The sequence below is a fragment of the Phragmites australis genome, chromosome 11 (genome assembly GCF_958298935.1).
Source record: "Phragmites australis chromosome 11, lpPhrAust1.1, whole genome shotgun sequence".
In the NCBI taxonomy this organism is placed as follows: Eukaryota; Viridiplantae; Streptophyta; class Magnoliopsida; order Poales; family Poaceae; genus Phragmites; species Phragmites australis.
The window spans coordinates 1,816,659-1,842,710 of record NC_084931.1 but is presented as its reverse complement, the minus strand read 5'-3'; the positions used below and the strand labels follow the sequence as shown (position 1 = coordinate 1,842,710).

Sequence of the window (26,052 nt, the reverse complement as noted above, 5' to 3'; positions counted from 1 at the left end):
GCAATGGTTTTGCAAACATCCACAGGAACAATATAATGGCTACATCCTGCATAAGTAGGAGAGGAACACACCGCTAGATCATGTGGATTACAACAGTGAGTCAAGCAGGCTACGGATCTCCGACGAGGCTTTTTGAGGAACTTTTACTAGCATATGCCTCTCATCAAGGCTAGGTTGATGTTGAAGCCGTCAATAAGCCATGCACGCTCCCACGCCAGGAGTACACCATAGGAGATGTAGATCATGATCATGATGCCAACTAATTAGAGCATGAGGAGACGATGAGCATCATGTGCCAATCGACCATGTTGGAGATATGGACAGAAAACGTTAGAGATGACGATCAATAGTTTATCGGGTGCCAAAGAGATGCCAAAGCGCGCTTTGACCTTCATGGTCAACTAAGTCGCACGGGGGCGTCCTACCTATGGAGACATTGCTATGTACGACAACATGTACATCGGCTACGATAATCTTTTAGCTATCAAGGCTCTCAGTGATAGAGCTCATGCATGTGCCTACAGCAACCGGCAGCCATACTTCGCAACTGCAAGTCCATCAACCGCTACCAGTGTGGTAAAGATAGTTCTCGCAACAATCACATGCACATATATCGCTCTGCAGTTCAACGTACATTGCATATTAGTAATTAGTTTTATATGCTTCCAATTGAAGGGCTATCAGTGGTTTTTTACACTGCAGATTGTAGCAAATCTAGCCACACAATTTGTGTGGGCCACCTTACTAATTGCATACATCAACCAAGTTGCCCAAAAGCAAAAAAGAATAGGGCATGACTCCTTGTCAGGCAACTGAAACCAAAGAAAGTTTCAGTTTACACTTTTTGGCCATTGGATTGGCATTTGACGCTCCATCTCCCTTCTTTTACCTCCAGCTGCTGCAAACCGTTGCTGCTTCTCTCTCCTATAGCTGACTATGCCGAGGAGCCTCCTAGGCACTGCCTCGCCTTCTTACATCTCTGACGGTTCCCCGCTACTAGATCCTCCGCTGTTGCCCGACGCTGCTTCCCACTGCCTCCTAACTAATCTATTTTCGTCAACCCCGCCACAGACCCTATCCACCGCCCTCCTCTTCTCCCGCTGCGCTATTGCTGCCCACACATATATGACCGCCACCCTAAGCCCTTCCTCTCGTGATTTCAATCGATTGATGTCAAGACATTCCGAAAAGAAAAAGGGTCAGGCTATATTTCACTCGACTGAAATCAAGATTTTTTCAGTCGACATTGTGTACCACACGATTGAAATCCAACGACGCTCGTTCTTTCTTCTTCCTCCCGACCAGCGCATTACTCTCTCCCTTGTGTCGTCCTGTGCTCACCCGCTCCCCCATCTCCCTCCCTCCTCCGACCATTTCCAACAGCGTCCCTGCCGCCAGGTCTGCCTCCGCCTCCCCCACTGTGCTAACTGAGATGGATGTGAAGCCCCTACCCCGGCCTAGCCCACTAGGGGTCTGTCGCTCGCCCACGGCCGACGACATCCTCGCCGCCTCGCCGTGCCGCCCCACACCCGTCTCCACCGCTTGGTCTCCCTCCCTCCTCGAAACCTATTTTCTAAGCCTGTCGACCATTAGAACTCCACTAGCAACCCTCAGTCCCAAAACCTTAACATTGGTTGAGCCGGTGCCACACGCTCACATGGTTGATTGAAATCGATTGAGATTTCAATCAACCAATGTGCAGTAAATATGAAAGAAAAAGAAAGAAAGAAAGAACGGTAGACTCGGTACTTGGCAAGAAGTTGCCCATGTACACGTACCAATAGTGGTAATCCGCGGTAGTGCCGAGGGAAAACGAACGGTTCCTGATCCGATCCACGTCGGGTCCGCCTGGTGGGCCCGTCCGATGCCCATAGATTCTGGACTGGGTCCTACTGTAATTCGTAACGATGCGAATGTCGCTGACGTGTGGGGCCTCGCGGGCCGGCTATCCTCCACTGCCCACCACGAGCTCCACGACGGCAGCTACTGGCAGCGGTTGTCCGTGTCCATGGCGACGCTGACGGCCCGCCTCGCACCCCCGTCTTGCTCCGCCTCCTCCTCGTGGCCGTCCTCTTCCCGCCGGCTCGGTCGCCGGCCTACCCTCCGGCTCCGCTGCTCCTCGCCACCGGTGATTAGTTAGATGTCCTACCTGTTACCTCCCTCTGTCTCGGCGCCAGGAGTGGTAGTGTAATACTGTTTCCTGATGTGCTTGCAGGTCGATGCGGCGGCGGCGGCGGCGCCCGGGAAGGGCGGCGAGTACCGGCCCTCCTTCGCTGACGATCTCCTCCTCGCCTTCTTCCGGAGCAAGATGGTGGAGGTGAGCTCCATCGATCGATTCGTTCCCCTACCCAGTTGGATGATGCATGCTAAAACTATATGCTCTTTTGACCTGGTACTTCTGGAGTTAGAGCAGGATGGACTACAGAGGAATCCTCTGTCCGTTAAATGGAGTGGACACTGCGTCAAAACAGCTTCGGCTGGCAATTTTGATGAACAATTTGATAGGTCCTGAGAATCGATCCCACGTGTGTAACTAAACTTGGAAAAATTATTGAATTATGGAAAGATTTTGACCTTCGTAAGAAACTAGCTTGGAACTGTTAGTGGAGTATCTAAAATGGAATGGTTTGTTTTGTCGTAATCGGCAATGAAGTCACAATGTGTTAATAACATAATTGCTAGATAGATTGCCACTCCAGAAATATAGAATCTTTGATGTCATGCCTGCCGTAGGACCATGAAGGACATATTGATGGGTAGACTAGTCACAACTGACAACTCCCAATTAGAGGTGATGGGAAAACAAACCTCTGGTTTTTTGTAAGGTACTAGTAATTATAGCGCAAAGTCCCCCTCTTCACTTCTGTTGTGTCTCTCAAGCTCTTGATATATATATTTTTTTGTTATGGAAACCCTTCCTTTTGTCCCACAAAAAAATCAAGCAATTACATATGTTAATCCTCTGAAAAGCTGTAGGAGGTTGGATGGGATTCTGAAAAGCCTGGGTATGCTGGGCTGATCGAAGTTGCGAATCGTCTCATGGTCAAGGGGAAGAGTGCTTTGGAGACTGAGAAATCAGCTGTATATCACTACTCTTATTCCTCCTTAATCTCTTCTATTGGACATCTGTCTGGCACATGAACTTAATATCTAAATATTCTCCGCACCATTTTTACAACTGCCAGGTCCGGGTACTCCAGTCATTGTTTCCCCCTCTCCTGCTTGTTCTTTTCAAAGCTCTTTTAGCTCCACTTGTTAATGGTCAACTAGCCTCCATGATGGTCGGTGAGTTCATTTCAAGTCAGAAGCACATCATTTTATTTATATTCCTTTTTTTTAATTTGCTCTCTTACTTGAGTAGCAAGAGCGACAGCGCTTTCTTGCCAATGGCTGATGGGCCCATGTTCAGTTAATTCGGTGACTCTACCTGATGGAAAATCTTGGTCAAGTGGGGTATCGATTTGTTCCAACTTTTAATTAACCAATTCCTTTTTGTTCATTGAGACTTCCTCTTGATCTTTGATGATGACAATGCCAGGTGTTCGTTGAGAAATGCAAGTATCTGGAAGAGAGCAAATGCCTTGGTATTTGTATCAACACGTGCAAACTACCAACACAGGTCTGCTCATGTCTATACATTTGGAAATTCAGGATTTGTATTTATCCAAATATTCCTTTTCCAGCAATGCCTTTTGTGTCCAAAGGGAACCGCATATCAAATTTAGCAAAAAAAAAAAAAAAAAGAAGGATACGCAATCCACCACTTTTTTTATTTGCTGGAAATCAACCTGTGCATTATATGACAATTGTCGATTTAGCACGAAGATCTTGAAAAAACTTTTTTATCAAAATTATCTCCCAGTTCCTGAATGAATATACTTTATATTGTCAGACTTTCTTCAAAGATCACATGGGTGTTGATTTATATATGGAGCCAAATTTTGAAGACTATAGCTGCCAGGTAAAATATTTTCATTGTGTACTAGTTATTGATTGTTATGATAAATAAAACCTACCGGGCATGCTATCTATATACATGCTCACTTTTGTTGCACTATGCAACAAAATTTGAATTTGATGTGAAGTACACTGTCACGCTGTTGTTTATTTCAGTTCAACTTTGGAGTGCCGCCTCCACCTCTCGACACTGACAAAGCCCTCAAGGAACCCTGCTTGGACATTTGCACGAATGTGAGGCGACGCAGGGAGCTTGGCAGAAATAGTAGCCCAGATGAGCTCGGTTGTCCCCAAGTTTGATATGCTACTTGCAAAAGTGTGCACATTAAATTAAGATGGTAAAATTCAGTAACGATACCGCTTCTTTGATTGTTGCAAGTTGTGCAAGGTGTGGTTCTCAACTCAACCATGTCCTGTTAACCTATGTAACAATCTCAAATATTTTGATATAATCAATCCTGCTGCATGTAAACCTTGAACAATTGGGCATTTCCATTGCATAATTTATAAAGATTCCTAGCAAGCTTTATTAAATTAAAGGTTGGAACCATCACCAAGGCTCTAGGTTAGGTCGTATTAAAAAAAGGCTCTAGACTAGGTAGTGAGGGGAGAACTCAACGGGAAAAGAAATATTGTAATGCCATCTATGGACTAAACAGAGTATTTTCCCCATTTCTTTAGTAGCTAGCAATCACAGCATTTTTTTGAGCATTTGCTGCAATCTTTTGTGAGGAATTGTTGCAACTTTGCTAACTTGAGACATGTAGCAATTATTGGGGTGACTTTTCTTAAGCTTGTGTCACTGTCAGATTTGTATTCATAAGAACAAAATCCAATCAAACAACACACTTGGAGAGTAGGACTTAGAAGTTAGATCCAAATTATAACCAGGCAACGTATAAATAGCAAATCCGTTATTTTGTCACATTTTCTTTTGTCGAAGGAGGATAAAACACTCAGGATAGTTTGAAACAATAGTACCACTGTGACGCCCGTTCCTATGCTGCCGGCCCGGCCCACCTCTCCCGCTCTCGAAGTCCAGCCGAAGCCCAGCCCGCTCCCTCCTCCCCCTCTGTCACTGACAGCTAGGCCCCGCCTGTTAGCGCCTTCTTCCGCGTCGCGCCTGTGCCCACGCTCGCGTCCGCAACCGTCGCGTCGCCCGAATTCGCCGCGCATGTTCCACCCCTCGCGCACATGTCTCCGCAACGGCACACGCGTCCTCTCGCCTATATAGATGCGTCTGCAGCCCCCACGCCCCCCATCCCGCACTACCTCACCCATCGCCGAGCCGCCATTGCCACCTCCAATCTCCGCCGAGCGCCGTTCCGCCGCGTCCGAGCCCTCCTTGGCGCACCTGAGACCGCCATTAGCTTCTCCGAAGCACGAAGATTCCTCTTCGCTGCTTATCGCCGCCGTTCCGCCACCGCACGACCCTTCCCGCCGAGTGCCCGGTAAGTTCCGCCGCCACCTCACCGTCGATAGCCTTATCTGCTGCATCCCGTGGTCAATTGATCACCTCTTCGGCACCGCAGAACCCCGAGGGAGCTTCACCGACCGTTGATTTCGCTCCTCCGCCGCCGTAGCCGAGATCTCGTCGAGCTCCGACCTCAGCCGCCGCATCTCTCTGTCGCTGACCATCGCTGAAACCTCTCCGGCTGTCGAAAAACCCTCGGTGAGAATCCCCATCATCATCTCGTTCAATTGCGTTGTTTCCCGTCTTGTTTGGTAGACCGTAGCTCATTTCCGCGCTTCGCCGGCGATGCTCCGGCCATGTCCGCGGCGACGCCGCCATCTCTCTATCGCCGTCGGTCGTCAAACCTCCCCTATTGCGCTGAGCCGTCGGATCTCTCGCGTGCGGTTAAGATTAGAAGCCCGGATACCCCTTCGGTGACCAGTTAGATCGCGCCACACGTGCACTTAATCCCAGTCAGCCACCCAGACCACGTCAGCATGCCACGTAGACGCTTTTGTCCTACGTGGCACAGCCACATCAGCCAACCGAGCTGATTTAGCAGCCACGTTAGCGTGCTGACGCCTTGCTAACGTCATAAATAGGGTTTTCAGTAAAAAACAAATCCTTTTATTATCTGAAATTAGGTAATTTTGCATTTAGGCTCTTAGACTTTACTGTTTTCACAAAAATACCCTTGCCTGCCCCTGTTATTTTACTTTTAGCCCCTTGAACTTTTAGTTAATTGCAAATAGATCCCTAGACTTTTACAAATCAGCCCCTAGAACTTTCTGTTTTACCAATTTAGCCCTTGTTCTTTTTTAGATAAACCTATGTAGCTTAAAACCTTTGTAACTTTTCCGTTAGAGCTCCGATTTAGCCTATTCTTACGCTCCCGCGATCATAGCAGCGAGTACTACCCGTTAGTAGGCTTTTTCTTAGTGCTTTGCCTCTGTTTGGTGTATTGTTCTTAGATGTTTTTACTTGTTTGTTTCCGGTGTGCGTGATTGCAATAGGATGTGAGCAGTTCTTGAACCTGCAGGACTAGAACTTTGAAGAGTTTAAGCAACCCGCTGTTGAAGGCAAGTGCCCTTGATCACATTGAGCCTATTATAGAATAGTGTGTCTTTTACTTCCTAAATTGCATGCTTGCCAATATGAATATCATGTTTAGAGTTTACTCATACTTTCCCTATTGTCTTTATCGCCTGTGTTATAGATTAAGTGTCAAGGGTAGAAATGCTTAGTTGTTCTGTCAAGTCGGGTGGGGTAAATGTTAATCTGATTATTGGTCTAAACAACATGAACCGGATTGGGTAAATTTTTGTAACAACTTTAATCATAGGGAATTAGGCAGGTTAGTTTGAATGGTATGGCTATTGTGTGCACATTGGGTGATGTGTAAGTACCTGCACTAGATCCTAAGGACCGGTTTGTGAAGCCTGTAACCCGGCATAACAGCGCAACCACGAGGCTTATATGGGTACGGCCTAGCCAATTAATTAGATGTTCTCCTTATTCCGTACGCACCAATGGACGGTTGAGTGGCACAAGATGGGATCTCTGCAGTTGATGGAATCCCTGTTAGCGGTGAAAACTTAGTGGGTGCATATAGATTTGGAGGCGCTTTGTAAAGACTTTGTAGTGAGAACCCGGCTCTACACTCCGGAAGTGTAAAGCAAAACAGGAATCACGACTCGTGGGTAAAGTGTGCAAACTCTGAGAGTATAAAACTGATCGATCAACCGTGCTCACGGTCAAGAGCGGGCTTGAACTTCTTCATAATTAATGGGGATCTTGGATGGTTGGTTTTGGGTAGTCGGGTGGTACTCGATGAGTTGGTAGCCGGATATGGGATATTTGGTGAGTTTGGTAATTGGATGGAATCCGATAAGCTATTCTTTTAATGCTGGTGCCATCACACCTAGTAAATAGAATTGCTAAGTCCTTTTTGAGTCCTAGGTTAGGATGATATAGATGCAGTGAACCTGAGTCAAGCTTTTCTTGTCATAAGCTCTCATGTCATGCTTTTTCACACTTGTGGAGTACGATATGCACTCACATTTGCTGTTTTCAATAATAAATACTGCTTAGTTGGAGAAGACTATGCGAAGATCAAAGAAACTGAAAACTACAATGAAGTCGGAGCGTCCTAGGTCGTATTGCCCCCAGTCGATTGCATGTGATGTGCCCTGAAGCTTTCGTTGGAGTTTTCTCTTATTCTTCCGCTGCGGTTTAAAAACTCTAGTATTTATTTTAATAAAATTGTTTTTGTTCGATATAGAACTGTATATCACTAATATATCACCGCATATGATGAAACTGATTCTGTCATACATGTGGAATACATCTGATTGTTCTTTTGAAAAACTGGGCGTGACAACCATAAAATCTATAGTTAAGTGGCACATGCCAAGAAACCTAGAGGGTTTTGTGACACGAGGACCACAAAACCCCGGGTTTTGTGAAAACGAAGTACAATCCATTCGAGGTGCCTGAATAATCCTGAATCCTCCCGGCCATACCATAATCGAGCACCTCATGGTTGTTCTCATTGGTTTAGCTTTGTTTGGAGCACAGGGATTTCACATGACCGCTGCATTATCTCACGCTTTCATGAGTGAATTCCTGCAAAATTCTTGCACCTATTAATTTTTTTTTTGTTTTCCTCAAAAGAGTTCACTTTCGAACTAGAATGCCCTCAAAAGGGCAACAAAACGCAACACAGGTGCTACCGGAACGCATCTCTTGTTCTGCCTCAACAAGCAAAGCAAAGAATTATCTCTTGCACTGTTCACTGTTCTCCATGTCATCTTTGTCACCAATGGAAGCTACGTATCTGGGCATCCAATCGATCAGCCTGCCACTCCAGAGATCGTATGCTCAAATTCTTGCGTGTCCATGCCATCATCGTCTATAATCATTCTCGAATAAAAGATTCCATCCATGCTCTTAGCTTGATCTGCCACTCATATCATATGCAAGCTATATAACACACACGTACGCGCATGCATGGTGAATTGGTGATCACGTACGCACAGTGCCGCGGCACCTCTTGAGTGGATATCTAGCTAGCTAGAGACCCGGCCGGTCATGGCCGGCGACGACATCACGGTACATGTGGAGTGGCTGGCGCGCCGCCTGGCGCAGCAGCAGGTGGACGCGAAGGCGACGGAGCAGCACCGGATCATGGTGAGCAACCACCGCGTGCCCCGCGTCCCGGGCCATGTCCGCGACCTCAACAAGGACGCCTACAAGCCGGGGCTCGTTGCCATCGGCCCGCTCCACGCCGGTGACGCCGAGTACCGGCTCCGGCCGGGCAACCGGCTCAAGATGACGTACCTCAACAGCCTCATCTCCCGCGGCCACCCGGATCCCACGCAGCACCTCGCCGTCATCCAGGGCTACATCCGCCTCGTCGCCGCCCGCGAGCAGGAGGCCCGGGCCATGTACGCCGCCGAGGACGTCGATAACATCGGGGCCGAGGACTTCATCCAGATGCTGGTGCTCGACGGCTGCTTCATCATCGAGCACCTCGTCAACGTCGCTCTAGGACAGGAGGAGCCGTTGCTGCACGCCACGCCTTTCGGCCCCACTCAGCTCTCCGTGGACCTAATCCTCGCCGAGAACCAGATACCGTTCTTCGTTCTCGTCGACCTGACCAAGAGCACCAGGCTGCCGGAGTTCGGCTCCACGGGCTACGACCCGCCGGTCCTGCTCATGAAGCTGGTGCAGTACTACCTTGCCGGCGAGAAGGGCCGCGACATGAGCGAGAGGCTGCCGGCTGCGGACGGCGTCTCCCACATCCTGCACCTGCTCCACGCGATGGTCACCGCGGCACGCACCAGCTGGGAGCCGCCGGATCGCATCCAGGACGGCGCGGTGCTGGAGATGGCGCAGGAGGCGGCGCGGCTGTTGCGTCGCCTCCCGCTGCTGCTCCTGGTGCCGCTGCTGTACCCAATCCTGCCCGAGGACCGACGGTGGGGCGCGAGCTACGGGCGGGAGGACCTGGCGTCGGCGAGCGACCTGAAGCGGATGTGGGTGCGGTTCAAGAAGGCGCGCGGCCGCCGCACCGGCAAGGCGGCGGCGGGCATCGCGTCGGTTCTGGGCCCGGTGCCGCTGGCCGTGAAGCTGGTGCACGAGGATCGGCTGCGCCTGCCGCAGCTGCGGATCGAGTTCCGGACGGCGCCGCTGCTGCTGAACCTGGTGGCGTTCGAGCAGTCGTCGGAGCAGCGTACGGGGCCGGGGGACGTGTCGGCGTACGTGTGGTTCATGACGAAGATGGTGCAGTCGGCGGAGGACGCGGGGGTGCTGGTGGCGGCGGAGGTGGTGCAGAGCAGCTCGGCGGGCGGCAGCGAGAGCAAAGAGGAGGTGGCGAGGTTCTTCCGGCAGGTGGGCGCGGCGAGCGAGGTGGAGGAGGAGGCGGAGAAGAGCTACCTGGGGGAGATGCTGGGGAAGCTGCGGGAGCGGAGCCATCACCCGCTCTTCATGATGTGGGCGGACGTGCAGCGCAACTACTTCACCGTGCCATGGGCCGTCGTCGCCGAGTTCGTCACCTTGATCACCTTCATCTCCGCCATACTCCAAACCTACGGATCCTTCAAGCAGAAATGAAGAAGGATTATCTATCAACGATGCATTGCCGATCGATCTACTGCATATATAGTTGATCACAATTCACATGCATCAAAGGGACTGCATGTCGACGAGATGGTGTCTCTTCTGTTTCATCATCTTTCGCTGCAGTTAGCTGTATCTCAACTCTCTTTGTTTTTTTAATAAAACGTCACGTATTAGAATGTATATTTGTAAGGTCATTTGTTGTTTCTTAATTGTAAGTTACATTTTCATCCACTCGATCAATTTCCAATCAGACAACAAATTAATCTCTACACACATAAATGGTCACGAAAGGTAATTTGCCTTGTTGCGGCAATGGCCATGGAGGCTAATTGGGCCAAAAGTTACTCCTCCTAGATTGTGAAATTTTCACTAGCCCTTAAGCAGTATGTCTTATTAGAATCACTTATTTATTTTGAGATTCGTGCTAAAGTAGTTAAAGAAAAATTATAAGGTAAATGAGAAAAATCAATAGATGTATGAATATCAGGTAGAATAGGCAGACAGCTGAAATAAGCCTACAGTGCTAGATTTGTATTTCCCCTCCTTACGAGCCCATTCCTAATTCAGGACAGTTCCATGTGGCTGGGCCTCGGCGATGGAGGCCATTTGGTCCGACAGATAGCGCTGGCATCATTTGGGAGCCAAATCAGGAGAAACACCTGTTAACTTTTTGTTCAAAAATTGCATCTACAGTTCTAGAAAAAAAATTTAGCTCTGTATGTTCATGCAAAATCTCAAGATAAGTTGACTGAGAAATTCCACATAAGAACTTTAGTGCTTTTAATATGATGAGTTCAGCAGCTCTTTGGGGGCTTTGGAAACTGTGAAATTCTGTGTTTCCAGAATGGTGTTTGGATAGGTATGTCGACGGTCTGAAAAAAGTGATCCCAATACTGAAAAATTGGAGATTACTATGCCCTACAAGGTCAAAAGATGTATTTGACCAGAAGATTAGGAGACTGCTGATGTAGAAAAGTGCCATGAGATTGGTGTTACTACTGAAACACTGAGGGTTCGGGCAAGAGAAGCACAAGTGAAGATGATGCAACTCCTTTCTGAAGGCATGGAGGCATTTCAACTCGAGCTGCAGTAAGGTGATATGCAACAGGAGAGCGCTGCCAAGATGAGAGACATGCGTATTCAAAGCTGAGTATGTGGGTTAGGCTCTGCTCCTGATTTTGGCGGAGCAAATACTCAAGGATCTGTGGTTTCCTGCTATTGGTATTCAACACAGAATGGTGTCTGTAATAGCTTAGTCTTGATGCTGAATTGGTTCCTTAGCGCTTAACTGCTGTAGTGCTGTAAAACCTACATAACAATGCTGCGAACGATGTTTGTCCGTTGCAATTTGCAGTGAGACTGGGGCATCGTCCCTAAAACTCTAAAAAACATCTCAAGATCAAATTCAATCCCATTTATTAGACACGAAAAAGACAGATTTTTTTGAAGGATACAGTAACCTAACTGCTCTTTGAAAAATAACCCCACACATACTTAGACAAAGTTGGGCAAAGAAATTAGTCTATGACAGATGGGGATAAAAAATAAAAAACTATGCCACATCAAAACTGTTGAAACGAACCAAACAATTGCTAAAGAAAGTCTAGCAAAGTGTGTCAGCGAATCAAACAGGCCCTTACCCCTCATATGCACACACACTTGTGTGTCGTCCTATACACATGCTAGAAAGGAATAGGAGGAACTAAGCCTCCGGTGCGAAAAAAATGTATAGTACCATTAAACACGTACACGTGTGTACGCATAACTTATTCGTGACATAAGCTCATGCGTAAACACTGGAATAAATCCCAGTTGGTAGGTGAGAGTGTGAGACTTGCAGGTCGAACCTGGACGGTTTGAGCACCCGAGCTCAGCTGGGTCCTCAAACAGATTTTCTAGTGTAACAGTGAAAACGTACTGTTGTGCATTGCTCTACACTGTTACACATAAAATTTATATTTGTTCTTGAAATTCTGCATAGACATACAACACAAACTTGCCATATAGCTGGAATCTTTTTTAGAAATCTTGAAAGCTTGTGGACAAGATTTTTTTAAAGAATTGTGCCATTTCCAACTGTTTATCTTGTTTTAACATGAGATGCTTCCATAAGGTTGACTTCCTCAACATGTCAGCCAATGTTTCACAGTTCACACAGTGCTTGCATCATTTTGTTTCCAATCCTTCTCTAGATATGTACAACCCGGGGGGGGGGGGGGGGGGTGGAGCAGCAGAGTGTTAGACGCCTTCTGCATTTTGTCTCCAGTTTCAACGAACACTGATGCTGGTTGTTCAGCCGTCTCCATCTTGGACGGCAGCGAACACTTCACTCGCTCATCAATATTCTTTTGCTCTAGTCAAGACATTTGGCTGGTCCCTTTACTTGTTCTCAGCAGCAAGTTCTGACTCGTATAAAGAAATCGACAACGACTGGACCAGATCACACCGCCAGCAAAGTTCAGCGTTCCAGGCAGCAGCACTAACAGCAGGAGCTCTGATCTGATCAGACCAGGAATTTTGTGGATCTTGTGAATTTGATTGAACCTATCCGTGTCTTGACTTTTGACTTCTGAAAAAGGGAAATCGATTGATCTTGTGACGCAAATGTGGCGGCTAATTAACGCTGCACATGCCTCGATCTATCCAGAAGCAATCGGTGGTTTTCAGTCACAACTGTCGTATGATTTGACTGGCTTTTACTTGTTCATTTGTGAGGTCATGGCAAGTGTGCTCCAATCTGTGAGTTTTATGATTGACTTTGTCATCCTAAGATGCACAAGTCTGAGAATTTTCTGTCTGTTGTTAGGTGATAAATCATAATTCTCAATCCATGTGAAAAGTACATGGAAAAAGTGCAAATTAAAAAGCTGACCAGTTTATCTTTTTGGATAATAAAGATGACCTATTTATTTGGTGCTTTTATCACTGTTTTCAGGATTAATTTGCATATGGAGTGCCCATGTTTGTATGTGGTAAATATCAGTTTCAGTTATACTTATGTGACTATTCTCATAGAAGAAAATTTCTTGCGACAATGATCGAGATGACTGTGCTCTGAATGTTTGGAAAATACTAAGATTCAACATTTTCTGGATGTTTACTTACAAATAGGAATCTTTCTTCTCAAGACTTACACTAGAAATTCAGGACCGTGATAAGATGATCCACACCTTGTTACCTTGCCTGCACCCCACTCACTGATAACTGATTCAGTGAGAACGGTGACTTGCCCGAGTTCGACAGAAGAGACGATGATCCTGAGCTGTCGCTTTTCGCATTCGACCCCTTTACATTGATGAACGGAGGCTGAGTAGGCCGGGGAAGCACCTTATCCCTACTGCTGAGCATCTCAGCCACCTTCCACATCGGTGGCCTAAGGTTCGGCGATGCCTGAGCGCATAGTAGCCCTATATGGAAGACCTTGAGAGCTTCCTCCTCTGAGCATTGCTCGCGAAGGTTTGGATCCAGCAGTTCCATCAGGGTACCGGTGTTGTAGTTTTTCCATATCTGAAGAAAGACAGTAGTGCTAGCTTTATCAGGTTTTTCTGAAACGCTACAGTACTGAAAATAGGATGGAATGTAAGATGTTTACCAGTGCCATGAGTGAAAGGCCTTCTGCCGATGAGGCCACCGAGTTGTGGTTCTTCCGACCGGTGATGATCTCAAGGACTAGCACGCCGTAGCTGTATATATCGGCCTTCTCTGTCAGCTGCCCATGGATGATGTACTCTGGAGCCATATATCCACTGTTCAAAAACAGGTAACAGTGAGTACTATTTCTTCAGACAAACTTGCACAATTTGGACCAGAATTTTTTTCCCTCCGTCACATGATCTTGCGATTTACGATGTTTCAAGGAACTGGACTTACAAAGTTCCCGCGAGGCCGGTGCTGAGGTGGCTCTGATCCTCCATGAAGTTCCTCGCCAGGCCGAAATCTGCAATCTTAGGCCTGAACCTCTCGTCCAGCAGTATGTTGCTGGCCTTTATGTCCCTGTGTATGATCCTGATCTCGGAAGCGTTGTGCAGGTACGACAGACCCTCCGCCGTCCCGAGGATGATCTCGAACCTCCGCTCCCAGTCCAGCGCATTCTTCTTGAACGCATCTGCATCGCCATGGAGCACCAAAGATGAGAAACGCATCCATATTTTCATGTTTTCCTGGAGAAAATCAGCAAGGAGTTTCTTTGCTGATCTGTACCAAAGAGGTAGTGATCGAGGCTGGTGTTGCAGAGGTACTCGTAGACGAGGAGGCTCTCGGGGCCCTCGACGCTGCAGCCGAGCAGCTTGACCAGGTTCTTGTGCTGCACCTGGCTGACCAGGCGCACCTCGTTGAAGAACTGGTCGGCCCACTGCCGCGTGTTGAAGAAGAGCCGCTTCACGGCGACCTCCCGGCCGTCTGGCAGCACACCCTACGCCATCATGTCAGAGAAGCAAAGCTATTGCAATCACAAAAATTTCACGATACCGCTACTACTGCTGGAAGAAACGCGCGGCAGAAACAGACGAACACGAGACAACGCGAGGCATTCGGTTTAGAATGTACCTTGTAAACCGACCCGTAGCCTCCCTGGCCGAGCTTGTTCATCCGATCGAAGTCGTCGGTCGCCGTGCGCAGCTCCTCGTACTTGAAGCCGAGCTGCGACGCGGCGATGGCGCGGACGATCTCGCCTGAGCCGTCCATGCCTGCGAGGTTGATTTGACGCACGGTGTGAGGGACTGTCATCGGAGTGAAGAATCAGGTGCCATTGACATGTTGGGTTTTGCATACCGTCATGGAGATCATCTCTTCTGGACCTCATCTTTGTCCAGACGAATGCTATGCCGATGACTGCCAACGCAGAGAAGACCGATGCGATCACGATGATAATTTTGTGCCGTGCTGCCATGGAAAATTCAGCAAAAAAGGATGTCAAATTCATGAGAATTTCAAACAGGATACTCGCATCTCCGTAGCACACATGCCCTGTTGCTATCACTAAAATTCAGGCACGGCACGCATCTCTAAAATTCAGCTTGGACCAAGAAACAGAAATGAGACCAGAAACTCTAACAAATGTCATAATTCTAGCAGAAAAGGAGACAACTCAAAGAGCAGTAGAATGTACTCACCGGAAGATCCGCCGCCACCTCTGGCGTTCGCCGACAAGTAGAACGGCTGTGTCGAGTACCTGACGACGCACCCGGCGTTCAGGCCGTACCCCTCGGCCGCGCCCGGCAGGCACTGGCGGACCACCCGGTCGCGCGCGCTCGCCACGCACACCGCGCACGCGCTGGCGTTGAGCGACCTCCAACACTGCGCCGCGGCGTACACCCGCGCGCTCCCGGACGCGGCCGACGCGTAGTAGTAGTCCCTCGCGCCCGGCGCGGCCGCCGTGACGTTCCGCACCAGGGACGCCGCCGCGACAGCGAACCCCGGCGCGGGCACGGTGGAGTTGGAGCACACCGCGGTGTCGTTGGCGTCGGTGGCGACGGCGGTGAAGTTGTCGGGGCCGAAGCGGAGGAAGCAACCGTCGAGGTAGATTCGGCCGCTGGTGGCGGGCAGGCAGTGGGGCAGCTTGACGCGGCTCTGCGCGTAGCAGAGCTGGCAGTCGATCGGGGAGAGGTAGGCCATGCACTGGCCGAGCCCGAAGACGGTGTTGTCCCCGCTGACGGTGGCCGCGGCGCCGAAGCCGTAGCGCGTGACGTTCTGGTAGATCATCTCCAGGGTGCTGACGAAGCTGACGTCGAAGGCCTCCGGATCCGCCGCCGGCGTGGTCCCGCACACCGTGGCCAGGATCGCCGGCGTGCCCGCGTCATCGGCACCAGCGGCGACGCCGAGGATGCTAACAAGGACTGCCGCGGCCGCCGCCGCGAGCAAGGGCTGCATGGCGCCGCGCTCGAGTCGTGCAAATATTTGGTCGTTCTTGGCTTCGTTTTTGTACGTGTCGTAGCGTGCCCGCCGTGCGTTTGCATAGTAGTCTCAACTGGCGGAAGTAACAGCTGGCGAGGTCTTTGGAGTGACGTGGCAGAACGGACTTGTTTTCATTTGACTGTTAGAGTGAGGGACAAAATAAATAATGCTACAGTGCTGCTTTAGTCACGAACAAATGTTGACATCTCAGAAGCAAGAAATCGTTACATCTAGAACAATATTCCTAGCGTGTGTTTTTTTGCGTAATCTTTTTTCTTTTTTTTCATTAATCTCCATTTCTAAACAGTTTTCGTCTCGTCTAGATCACGACGCGGGCGCTGACATTGGATGAGATTGATGGACACCGGCGGCCGGCCGCAGCCGACCAGGGAACTCTGGCGACCTCTGACGTCGACGCCGGCCGACTAATTGCTACGCGTGCGTGGGCGTGGCACGTCACGTGCAGCTAGCTCCCTTGCTGCCATCGTCTATCTCCGTGCCGTGCGGCTAGACAGCTTGATTCGTATGGACGGCGTCGTGGCAGCGCCCTCACCGGCCACCGCACGGCGATGTGCTGGCTGGCTTCAACAAAAGGAACTAGCGGATTGCCGCGTCTACGCCGCATTCTTTTTTTTTTCACAGAATATGAAAAAAAAAGTTAAAAAAAATTATGTTCACTATTTTTTAGCATCTCAATATTTATTTATAAATTTATTAATATTTAAAACATTCATTTAATTATGGAGAAAATAATATTATTTTTATATATGCACATATTAAATAGGTAAACGACAGTAATACGAACATAACAAAATTTGTTTTATATTTTTTTAGTTTTAGATATTTTTCTGTGCATTTTAGATTATCTCAATATAACTATTATACCTTTCGCTATTTTTCTGAAATTTCCAAAAAATTATATTATACATGTAAATATACAGATACATATATCATATGTATGACCACATGAACAGTAGGTATAGTGCCATGAACAGTAGCTATAGTACCTTGACCCTAGAAACATTCTAATTCTTGAAGCTTTAATATATAAGTATTGATTCCGGCGCATGTCGACGAGTTGATGGCATCGGCTAACTTTGGTACGCTTATTGGTCTGTTGCATTATAAAAGTCTATTGCGAAATGTTGCGTACATGATTTGGTTCACCGATACTTTTTTTTTCTTGCCAGAAACTTTAATAAAACACGTAGATGTACACACGTTCGCACTATCACACATATACACTCACACATCTTTTTTTAATTGAAAACTGTAGATGCAGAGCTTGTAGATTAGTAAAATCATCGTAGCCATCTCAATGTCGACCTGTATATCACCGTCGCGTACCACTAAAAGAAAATTGGAAAAGTCCATATTGCCTCCTTTAACTATTGCTCGAGTCTGTTTTTCCCACCCCGAACCGCAAAATCTGATATGTCACCTCCTCCAACTATTCAAACATGTGCAATTTATCTCCTTAGTTGGTTTTGATGGTGGTTTTGTCCTACGCAGCTCTGACAGTGGAACCCACATATCAGATTATATTTCATCATCTTCTCCGCCTTTTCCAACCAGTCCCTATGGGCGGCGGCCAGCAGAGCCTCTAGTCGATCCTCCCCTAAGCGCCATGGGCAGCGGCAGCAAGGCCTCCGACTAGTTCTCCTCCTCTGCCTCGATGGACGGCAACAACAACTCCTAATTGTTCCCGGTGGGAGAGCGGCAAGGCCTCAATGAGACAGCAGCATGGCTCGGTGGGGCGGCAACAGGGCTTCGGCCTCCTCAATCCACGACGACGGCAATCCTTGGCGTGGCGGGATGCGTATCATGGCTCGGCGTGCTACGACAACAGGAGTTCCGACCCATGCGGCGTCGGAGGAGACGACCACGATCGAAAAGAATTCGGTCTTCGTTGTAAGGACCAAGGCTGCGGCGAGCGGGGAAGAGAAGAAGAAGAAGTGGCAGACCTCGCAGGAGGAGGCGACGAAGTAGCTATCGGTGGTGGTGGTGCCATCGGTGCCGGTGCGCACGTCAAGCTGCACCAAGGAGGAGGTGGATGCGATTCTCATTCAGTGTGGCCGACTCAGCCTAACCAACCATCTACTAGCCTACACAAGGAAGAAGACGGGTTGGGGCTCACCGAGAAAGAGAGGCGACGACCAGAGTGTAAGAAGACTTGATGAAGTGGAGCAGAGCGACGCCAAGGTATAAAGCTTGTGCGCGGTCACCATTGGTCCGGAGCTAGTCCTTAGCGTCGGTGTGTCCCGGTGCCTCTTTGGCTTGAGCGACAAACCACAATTAGGGATGACTGAGATTCCACCGTAAGGCTCTCCTCTGGTACCTGCGATTGTGCGAGAGGATCGTGAACACATTGACCATAGAGAAAAGGAGATAATGCTCGATGCGCGTGAAGGGGAAGCTTGCTATGGGGTTCTTGGCCTGAGGGCCTGGCCGTGGCCCGGCCAGCGGTGTGTGGTCGAGGCGCTTGATCATCGTGGAGAGGTGCGTCGGCGTCAGGCCGAAGGAAAAGCGACGAGCACAAAAAAAGAAGGAGGACGAGGGGAAGTTCATCGTGTGCTTGTTTGATCGGAGGGAGCGTTGCAGCGGCGGCTCGACATGCTATTGGATCGGGTGGTGGCCAGAGTTGGGGAAGATGAGGCCGGCACACTCAATTCAAGTCGGGAAAGGGCTGAACGGGGCTCGAGCACTGTGGATGGTGCTCGGTGGCAGCTCTACACTATGTTCTATGCTCTGGCTGAGAGAGGGAAGAACGAGGGAGAGGAGGGAGGTGCAACACCCTTTAAAGAGCTCGGGACGACGGTGTTTGTGGGCTGATGAGCTCTATTTTTTTAAGAGAGAGAGAAGAGGGAAGAAGAAAAGATTGAGATGTCATATTGACAAGTGGGGCCTACTGCACGTGTGATCACGTCGAACAAAACTACTGTTAAAACCACACGAGGAGGGAAAAAATCCTGTATAGATAGTTGAGGGAGATAAAATATCTATTTTTACGGTTGAGAGGAAAAGCAGACTCCGCTACACGTTGAGGGAGACAAAATAAAAAAATTTCCAAGAAAATTCCGTTACACGTTGTTTTAGCCTTTTTTTTTTCCCTTTGAGGAAAAAGCTTCTTTTACACGCATGTATGAGGTTATGGGCCGAGGCCCATTGAAAAAGAAAGTGGTCTGGAATGTGACTCCTAGTAGCCCAAAACCAGCGAACCCTCTCGAGTCTCGTCTTCTCCCCGACTCCCGTCCCTCGACGGCTCGACTCGTCTCTGGAGTACTCCCGAAGCCTCCTCCTCCCTTCGCCCGTTCGCCGTTTCGGGCCGAGACCTTCCCCCCACCGTAACGCTCTCCCGCGATTTTTGCTGCTCATATGTGCTTGCTTGTTTGTTTCTGGGTGTTCTTGGCGGTTCCGTTCTTCGCCGTCTCAGACATCTGGGCCCTTTTGGTTCTTGATAGTTTAGTATGGATTTCAGGGGCTTCTTGGACAATCCCCCAAGGTTAGGACGGCGGTCTGGGAGCAAGAGGCGGCGGGGATATGGTAAGAACTATCCCTCTCATTAGGCAAGCGCGAGGCTCTGTTCTTCTGTAGCAAGAGGGTTAGCTATCAAGGGAATTCCGGTATACGGCACAAATGTGGATGTCTAATGGTGGGCTTAGACGCAGAATTTGGAATTATTCAAATTGTCGGGCTTTTTACTGGCGAAGAAGGAAGAACCGAACTTAACTTAGGCCGTAGTTCTAGTTTGAGTTTATTTCGTATGTGATTGCGGAAGTTGAGTGGACGGCCAACATTTGAACCTACATCTCCAGTTAGTATTTGTAAACTAAATTTTTTGTTTGCCCACTACCTCTTTATTGAGTTGGATATGCAATGGCGTAACTTGTTTCATGCTTTTGGACCTGTGGCTTGGAAAATGGAATCCCCCTTGTGCAGGAAACTAAGACTAGGTCAAACAGTGCTTCAGCATCTTCCACTGGAAATCTTGGTGATCGGTACAATTATACGAAGTATTCAAGCTACTTAAACGATGAACCGATGCCTGATGCTGCGTCAGAAAAGGAACAGGTTGAAATAAGTGTTGCATATCCGGCGATTTTGTTGGAGGTTTATACTGTTGCTGAGACATGCCTTGGCGAAGCTAAACCTGTTGTTTACTGTATATTATTTATAGGGCAATGAGTATTTCAAGCAGAAAAAGTTCGCTGAAGCTATTGAGTGCTACTCAAGAAGTATCGGGTTGTCTCCTACAGCAGCCGCTTTTGCAAATAGGGCTATGGCATATCTTAAACTAAGAAGGCAAGTCACAGTGAGACTGTATGCATTCACTTTAGCTTATGTTATTATTCACTAGTTGTGCTTTTAAATGCAGATAGTTCATCTTAATAGAATCTGTCACCATATTATGGTTGGTATCAGCAATTTTAGACTGTAGAATGGGGCATATTTTGTTTTTGTGCTATTTGTGATACATTTCACATTTTTGTTTAACTGCCGTGGAACCTGGGCTAAGTTGTGTTTACAAGAGTTGCTTTCTGGTGAAGTCTTATATTGGTGATATAAACTCCATTAGATTCGAGAAGGCAGAGGACGATTGCACTGAAGCTCTGAATCTGGATGATCGCTATATTAAAGTGTACTCACGGCGAATTGCTGCAAGAAAAGAACTTGGGAAGCTTAAGGAAGCAATGGATGGTATCCATGTTGTAACCCTCCTTTCTTTCTTTTTAATCTTAATTTTTTCTGTGTCAACATTGACCAGTATTGTACACCAATTATGTGTATAGATGCTGAATTTGCCATCAGTCTTGATCCAAACAATCCAGAGCTGAGGAAGCAATATTCTGAGATAAAAGCATTGCACATGGAGGTGAAGAAACTCTACTCAAAGTATTTCATCGTACATCTTAGCAAAACACCTTTTGTGTTTAACTACTTAGCTTTCTGGCAATTTAACTTGTCTTTGGCTATAAAATCTCATTTGAACTTATGATTGGTCAAATATGTCTTTCCAAGATGGCATGGTGGTAGGTGTGATTTCTTGGTGCGTAACCACATGGAAGATCTCCGCAGAGAATATAAATATTTTTGTTTGTCCTGGAGAATACTGATGGGCTTATTAATTCTGCAGAAAATGGCTAAGAAAGCTAAATGTGCAGTTTCTGGATTTGATGAAACTTCTGATAAAAAGGACATCACTTCTCATCCACCGACTATCTCCCTGAAGGTAGGTTCAACTGCAGTTATACAGTGCCATAATACTTCTGTAGTTATTTTTGTTCATGAACTATTCATATCTTTAATGCTACCAGTTGACTACGTTTTTCTAATAAGTAAAATCATGGTTTTCATTGTAACAAATTATGTATGTTTAGTGGAAGTCATGCGCATGGCATGGCTTTGCCCTTTCAGATTAGGCCTTTGCTGTTTGCTCTGTTCCTTGAAGAGTTGGTTGCATTCCAACTAGTCTGTTTAGGCTTTAGCCAACATGTTTTGTTGGACTTATATACTGGATGTCCCGATCTAATTCTGCAGGACAGTTTCATGGAAGTTGATTCACATATTGGAACTGCAATGGAGATCAGAGAGGGTGCAGGTGGCAGGTCTAAAGGAGGATCTGGAGTAATCATCAATGACTACATCATGCAGGTCTTTCTTTCACAGCCTTTCTGACTATTGTAACATCCATGATCTGTGATATCTGTGTTGGTACTTGTCGAAATTATACCGTGGCATAGTTGGAATCACCTATCTGTACTATAGGATGCACTCTGCAAGTTATTTGGGTTGTTTTGCCTGCAATCTTTGTAAGATATAGTATGTGCATTTTTCTACTTTGCTTTTTTTTTTATAAAAAAACTGATATTTATGGATAAGGAAACAACTGGCTCATTTATTTATAAGAGTTCTCAAAAGTCAAAACTCGCGCGCCCCTCCTGAACTGTAACAGATTTTCAAATTATGTACTTGTTTTAAACTTACCTGGACTAGCTTCCTACAGGCAGCCTCCCAATTTAAACAGAGAGTAAGACTGCTAACTGTTAGTTAACCCTTGAACTGTGTGCTATTCACATTGGAGTGGAGCATGATGGTGCGGGTGGTTGGAATACCTTGAAGGAGCAGGTGGAGCTATAGAAGCAAACCAGCCTGTGTCCACTGCAAGATGGAACTACACGACTGACTACACTAGGAGATCTGTATCGAGGCACATATTTGTTGTTTAAGAGTTGAATGCAATTATGGCGCAGAAGTGTTTATTTTTTACAGTTTGATGGAAGTATTTCTGTTTCTTTATGCCTCATGTCAAATATTTGATGTGGCAGTCTCGAGATGCTAAACAGAAGCCTGGGCCAGAAGCTTCAGTTCAAGATCTTGCATCACGTGCTGCTTCACGGTATATGTCCAGCACAGTAAAGAGCGTAAAGACACCAAAGACTGCTTATGACTTTGAGGTTTCTTGGAGAGCTCTTTCTGATGACATTGCCCAGCAAATACAGTTGTTAAAGGTCTATTGCCTGCCCTTCTCTTGTTTTATTGGACACCTTAGCTTACGTAACCTTGATGTGTAATATCCTGCCTTCTTGTTTTGTAAGCAGTCAATTCCGCCGGCAAGCCTTCCAGAGATTTTTAAGAACGCACTTTCTGCAGGCTTTCTTATTGATATTATGAAGCGTGCAACCTCAATTTTCCGGTGCGCTCACTTGTTATATGTCCTTTCACATTATACCAATCTGTGGCCGTGGCTGTTATACTTATTTATTATTACATACTCAGGGATGATGCAGCGTTAGCTGTTAGCATTTTGGAGAATTTGGCAAAAGTTCCACGCTTTGACTTGATAATCATGTGCCTTTCATCGATGCACAAATCTGGTAAGTTTGAACTTGTGCCCTTGAATTTCTTTCTTAACCTTTCCCCATCATGCACTGCTATCTCTTAGACTCGTACTATTCGAACACTGATAATCCATAAAAGGAATTGGTAAATAAGTTAACTAAGTTAGGGGAAATAATAATTTATTATGTTGTGACGTTCTTGTAGGATTACTGAGCTAGACACATAAAAATTATTGCGTTGAACTGTTGCACATCTTTTGACGAATTCTTGTAATTGATGCTTTCAATTTTTCTCATTAGAACTGAGGAAGATATGGGATCAAGTATTCCTTGATGAAAGAGTATCAGCTGATCAGATGGAAATCCTCAGGCAGCTGCAAGGTAAATATATTCAGGGAGGATGGCAGGATAACATGTTCACTTCGAGTTAATGATGACGGTGTAAAGACGGATCATTATAAACCTTTTGCTGCCTTTCCAACTGAAATTTTCCTGGAGTGTCTGTCAAATGTCAAGGCTGAGGGATGCAGTAAATGATTGAAGCATTTAGTTTAGAAACATATATGTTAGAGAGCAAGTGGTTGTGAAATTCGTGATGCCTTCTTGACATGAAAGGTTGTTGCACCTGCCATAACCTTGCCATGTGTTCCAGGACTAGTAGGGTTCTGCCTGTATACCCTGATGTAGACGATTCTCGACGTTGACATCTTACATTACCTAGTTGCTTCTGTTGACAGTGAGAACAGTTGCCTAACACTGTTCCACAATGTATACGCGTTACTTCTTGCATTTTTTTTTAAAGAATTTGTAGCATGGCCTATGTATCTTTGTTTTGAAGGATAGGGGTAAGTTCCCATGACCTCCACAACCAGAAATACGCGTGCGTGCAATTGGTGGGATTTGAACCTGCCACCTCTCACCTCACACGAATGTTCCCTCCTATCTCACCTATTAGGTGGTGCTAAGAATAATAGGATATTTTATTTTTCCTTGACTCTTGTTGCCCAAAATTTTTATGATTATTTAGACACCTAAATGACTTCAAATGAAAATGTTTTTAACTAGAAAGTTATGGATCTTATAAGGGATATAATTTTCATATCAACATTTCTCCATCTAACTTTCTATGAATATATTATAAACTATCAAATATTTTACTACAGACTTAGAACCTACATTAGTTTCTCGTCGTCTTCATTTCACTAGTCTCTTCACTACAAGTCTACAATCAATGTTACGTAGCCTCATTATTTTATTGAAAATATTTATATGAAAATATTAATATAATCTCTTTAGTTTGTGTCTATAAGGATAAATATTGTCATTTTTAACAGTTTTCTATACATTGGCATTATAGTGTTACAAACCACAAGCATACAAAATATTAATTGCGAAAAATAATTATGATAAAAGTATTAATTGATAGAATATTTTACGTCAAATTATTAATTAAAAAATTATTTTCATCAAAATAGTACTTGTGATAATATTAGAAGGGTCTCTTTAGTTTGTATTTATAGTAGTATAAATGTTCCGTTTGACCTTTCTTTTCCCTAAATATTTATTAAAATTCTATGTGTTACAAATCATATGTATATTAATTGTTAGTTGTGAAAATATTTTCATCACATTATTTAATTTTTTTATCAAAATTATAAATAGTAAAAATGTTATTATTGACAGTTTATTAGCAAAACCGACTAGAATATGACATGATTGCAATTTATTCATGTCTAGAACTAACCAGAATAATTCTTTTATCCTGGTCAGTTTTAACTATAAACCAACTGAAATAATGTTTTATTACAATAAGTTTTTAGCCTCTTGGAATAAGAGTAGCGCTTATGAATCAACTGAAATAAGAGTATTGAAGTCGGTTTTCAAACCGACTGGATCACCATTTTAGAACTGACTAGGATTATGTTTTTGCAATAGTGACTGACAATATTGATGTTACTAGATTTATCATAAAAAATACTTTCATAATATATATAAATCTTTCTATTAAAGTAATATATTGCTGTTGTGGGCTAAAAAAACTTTTTTTTTAACTTGTGTATGTCTAGCTGAAATATATAATTTTTTAACTAATGGTAGGAACATTATCATTTCATATAAAAAGAAGGTACCTTATATTAAGAGAAACAGAACAAATCATGCCATGCTTTGCATAAAATGAGCTGTTGTACAACGCACGCTAAAATATATAATCATGTTGCACTTTTGAAAAAGATGTCTGGTTTGTCATTCACGGGCGCACGATGCTTTGCATAAAATGAGCTGAAAAGCTCTCCAATTGTTTTCTCATCAACCCAATACAGAACAACAGGCTAAGAATACGTACATGGGGAAATGTCCAAATAAATGACCATTCGATTTTCTGATAAAGTGGAGATAAAAAAGAGAGTGCCCTCTCGTGCTCGTGAAGCATCGCGCAATATAAATAAATATATATAACAATGCACTCCTAATTAACTAGGACATGGCTTGCATCAGCGACGATGTGATTCTCTTCTCTTCCTAGCATTTGTATATGTAAAAAGAAAACTGTAGCTATTTGTACCTTTTTCTTTTTTTTTAATGTCTTGGACGGACTCCATTGGTGTTGACTGTTGAGAGCTCGATCATACCAGCCGCTGTTTTTTTTCTTTTTTTTTTTCTACTTTGAATATATAGTTGGATCGCGACATTGCAACCGGTAAAATTCTGGCTTTTGCGTGGTCTGGTTGCATTGTGTATCATCATTATTATTATTTGAAATGGTTGTGCTTGAGTTAGGTTAGTGGGATTACATAACGAAAATGAAAAGGCACTCGTGAGTTGTGAGCTGCGGATATTTATCGTCAAGGCTTGATCTTGGTAGACTTATTATTTTTGTTGGTTGGTAACATCTAGTCGGATTTTGTGGTTGAAGATATCTTGGTAAATTTTGGAGTTCTTGTGAGAGTTTTTGGAAGAGCTATGTGCTTAATTTGATGTTCGCTAATTCAGAGATGAATACGTGATAATCACAAATGAGCATTTGAGACTTCGTGACTTAAAAGAAGTGATATCTTTTGTTAATGCTCTAACGAGGACTAAAGTGGAGTGACAACTCCTCAATACCTCGAAAAGAAAATCGGTGTTCTCTTGTCCATCGTCTTACTTTCTTATATTTACATTTTAATATTTACTTATTTGCAAGCTTTACTTTTCGCATTTACTTTGTGTTCTAGCTTACTTATTTTTTATGCTTCAGTCTAGTTTGATCGTATAGTCATATTTCAATTCATCAAGACTAAGTTTATGACT

General features: G+C 45.6%; 4 protein-coding genes across 7 annotated transcripts; 3 read left to right on the top strand and 1 right to left on the bottom strand.

The window, feature by feature from the left end:
* The first annotated feature begins 1,849 nt into the window (after nt 1-1,849).
* Nucleotides 1,850-4,439, top strand: LOC133884556 (beta-carotene isomerase D27, chloroplastic-like). Its single transcript, XM_062324009.1, has 8 exons — nt 1,850-2,128; nt 2,216-2,317; nt 2,977-3,081; nt 3,186-3,285; nt 3,362-3,453; nt 3,539-3,619; nt 3,893-3,961; nt 4,114-4,439. The coding sequence occupies exons 1-8, from the start codon at nt 1,865-1,867 to the stop codon at nt 4,255-4,257; spliced, it is 957 nt and encodes a 318-aa protein (XP_062179993.1). The 5' UTR covers nt 1,850-1,864; the 3' UTR covers nt 4,258-4,439.
* A 3,414-nt stretch (nt 4,440-7,853) lies between these two features.
* On the top strand, nt 7,854-10,280 carry LOC133884555 (UPF0481 protein At3g47200-like). Its single transcript, XM_062324008.1, has one exon. It carries the CDS (start codon nt 8,501-8,503, stop codon nt 10,019-10,021), a length of 1,521 nt encoding a protein of 506 aa, XP_062179992.1. The 5' UTR covers nt 7,854-8,500; the 3' UTR covers nt 10,022-10,280.
* Nucleotides 10,281-12,238: 1,958 nt separating this feature from the next.
* On the bottom strand, nt 12,239-16,020 carry LOC133884554 (cysteine-rich receptor-like protein kinase 2). 2 transcript variants are annotated; one of them, XM_062324007.1, is made up of 8 exons: nt 15,142-16,020; nt 14,801-14,911; nt 14,576-14,715; nt 14,231-14,441; nt 13,901-14,135; nt 13,623-13,776; nt 13,201-13,537; nt 12,239-12,599 (listed from the first exon to the last, which is right to left on the bottom strand). In XM_062324007.1, the coding sequence occupies exons 1-7, from the start codon at nt 15,896-15,898 to the stop codon at nt 13,205-13,207; spliced, it is 1,941 nt and encodes a 646-aa protein (XP_062179991.1). In that variant the 5' UTR covers nt 15,899-16,020; the 3' UTR covers nt 12,239-12,599; nt 13,201-13,204. The 2 variants fall into 2 exon arrangements, with proteins under 2 accessions (XP_062179991.1, XP_062179990.1); XM_062324006.1 differs by lacking the exon at nt 12,239-12,599 and having other exon boundaries at nt 13,079-13,537.
* Nucleotides 16,021-19,119: 3,099 nt separating this feature from the next.
* Nucleotides 19,120-23,623, top strand: LOC133885153 (uncharacterized). Of its 3 annotated transcripts, XM_062324809.1 has the most exons (13): nt 19,120-19,266; nt 19,401-19,465; nt 19,585-19,736; nt 19,862-19,993; nt 20,100-20,224; nt 20,499-20,620; nt 20,713-20,795; nt 21,057-21,152; nt 21,461-21,574; nt 22,249-22,431; nt 22,522-22,616; nt 22,700-22,797; nt 23,062-23,623. In XM_062324809.1, the coding sequence occupies exons 4-13, from the start codon at nt 19,964-19,966 to the stop codon at nt 23,190-23,192; spliced, it is 1,077 nt and encodes a 358-aa protein (XP_062180793.1). In that variant the 5' UTR covers nt 19,120-19,266; nt 19,401-19,465; nt 19,585-19,736; nt 19,862-19,963; the 3' UTR covers nt 23,193-23,623. The 3 variants fall into 3 exon arrangements, with proteins under 3 accessions (XP_062180793.1, XP_062180791.1, XP_062180792.1); XM_062324807.1 differs by lacking the exon at nt 19,585-19,736; XM_062324808.1 differs by having other exon boundaries at nt 19,585-19,993.
* Nucleotides 23,624-26,052: the final 2,429 nt, after the last annotated feature.

Coding starts and splice junctions, on each gene's coding strand:
- LOC133884556 (XM_062324009.1), top strand. CDS start 1,865: ATGCCCATAGATTCTGGACTGGGTCCTACTGTAATTCGTAACGATGCG. Junction 2,318..2,976: donor TCCGGAGCAAGATGGTGGAG/GTGAGCTCCATC, acceptor GAAAAGCTGTAG/GAGGTTGGATGGGATTCTGA. Junction 3,082..3,185: donor TGGAGACTGAGAAATCAGCT/GTATATCACTAC, acceptor TACAACTGCCAG/GTCCGGGTACTCCAGTCATT.
- LOC133885153 (XM_062324807.1), top strand. Junction 20,225..20,498: donor GCATATCTTAAACTAAGAAG/GCAAGTCACAGT, acceptor AAACTCCATTAG/ATTCGAGAAGGCAGAGGACG. Junction 21,575..22,248: donor TCAATGACTACATCATGCAG/GTCTTTCTTTCA, acceptor TTGATGTGGCAG/TCTCGAGATGCTAAACAGAA.
- LOC133884555 (XM_062324008.1), top strand. CDS start 8,501: ATGGCCGGCGACGACATCACGGTACATGTGGAGTGGCTGGCGCGCCGC.
- LOC133884554 (XM_062324007.1), bottom strand. CDS start 15,898: ATGCAGCCCTTGCTCGCGGCGGCGGCCGCGGCAGTCCTTGTTAGCATC. Junction 14,912..15,141: donor AGGTGGCGGCGGATCTTCCG/GTGAGTACATTC, acceptor TTTCCATGGCAG/CACGGCACAAAATTATCATC. Junction 14,716..14,800: donor AAGAGATGATCTCCATGACG/GTATGCAAAACC, acceptor TCAACCTCGCAG/GCATGGACGGCTCAGGCGAG.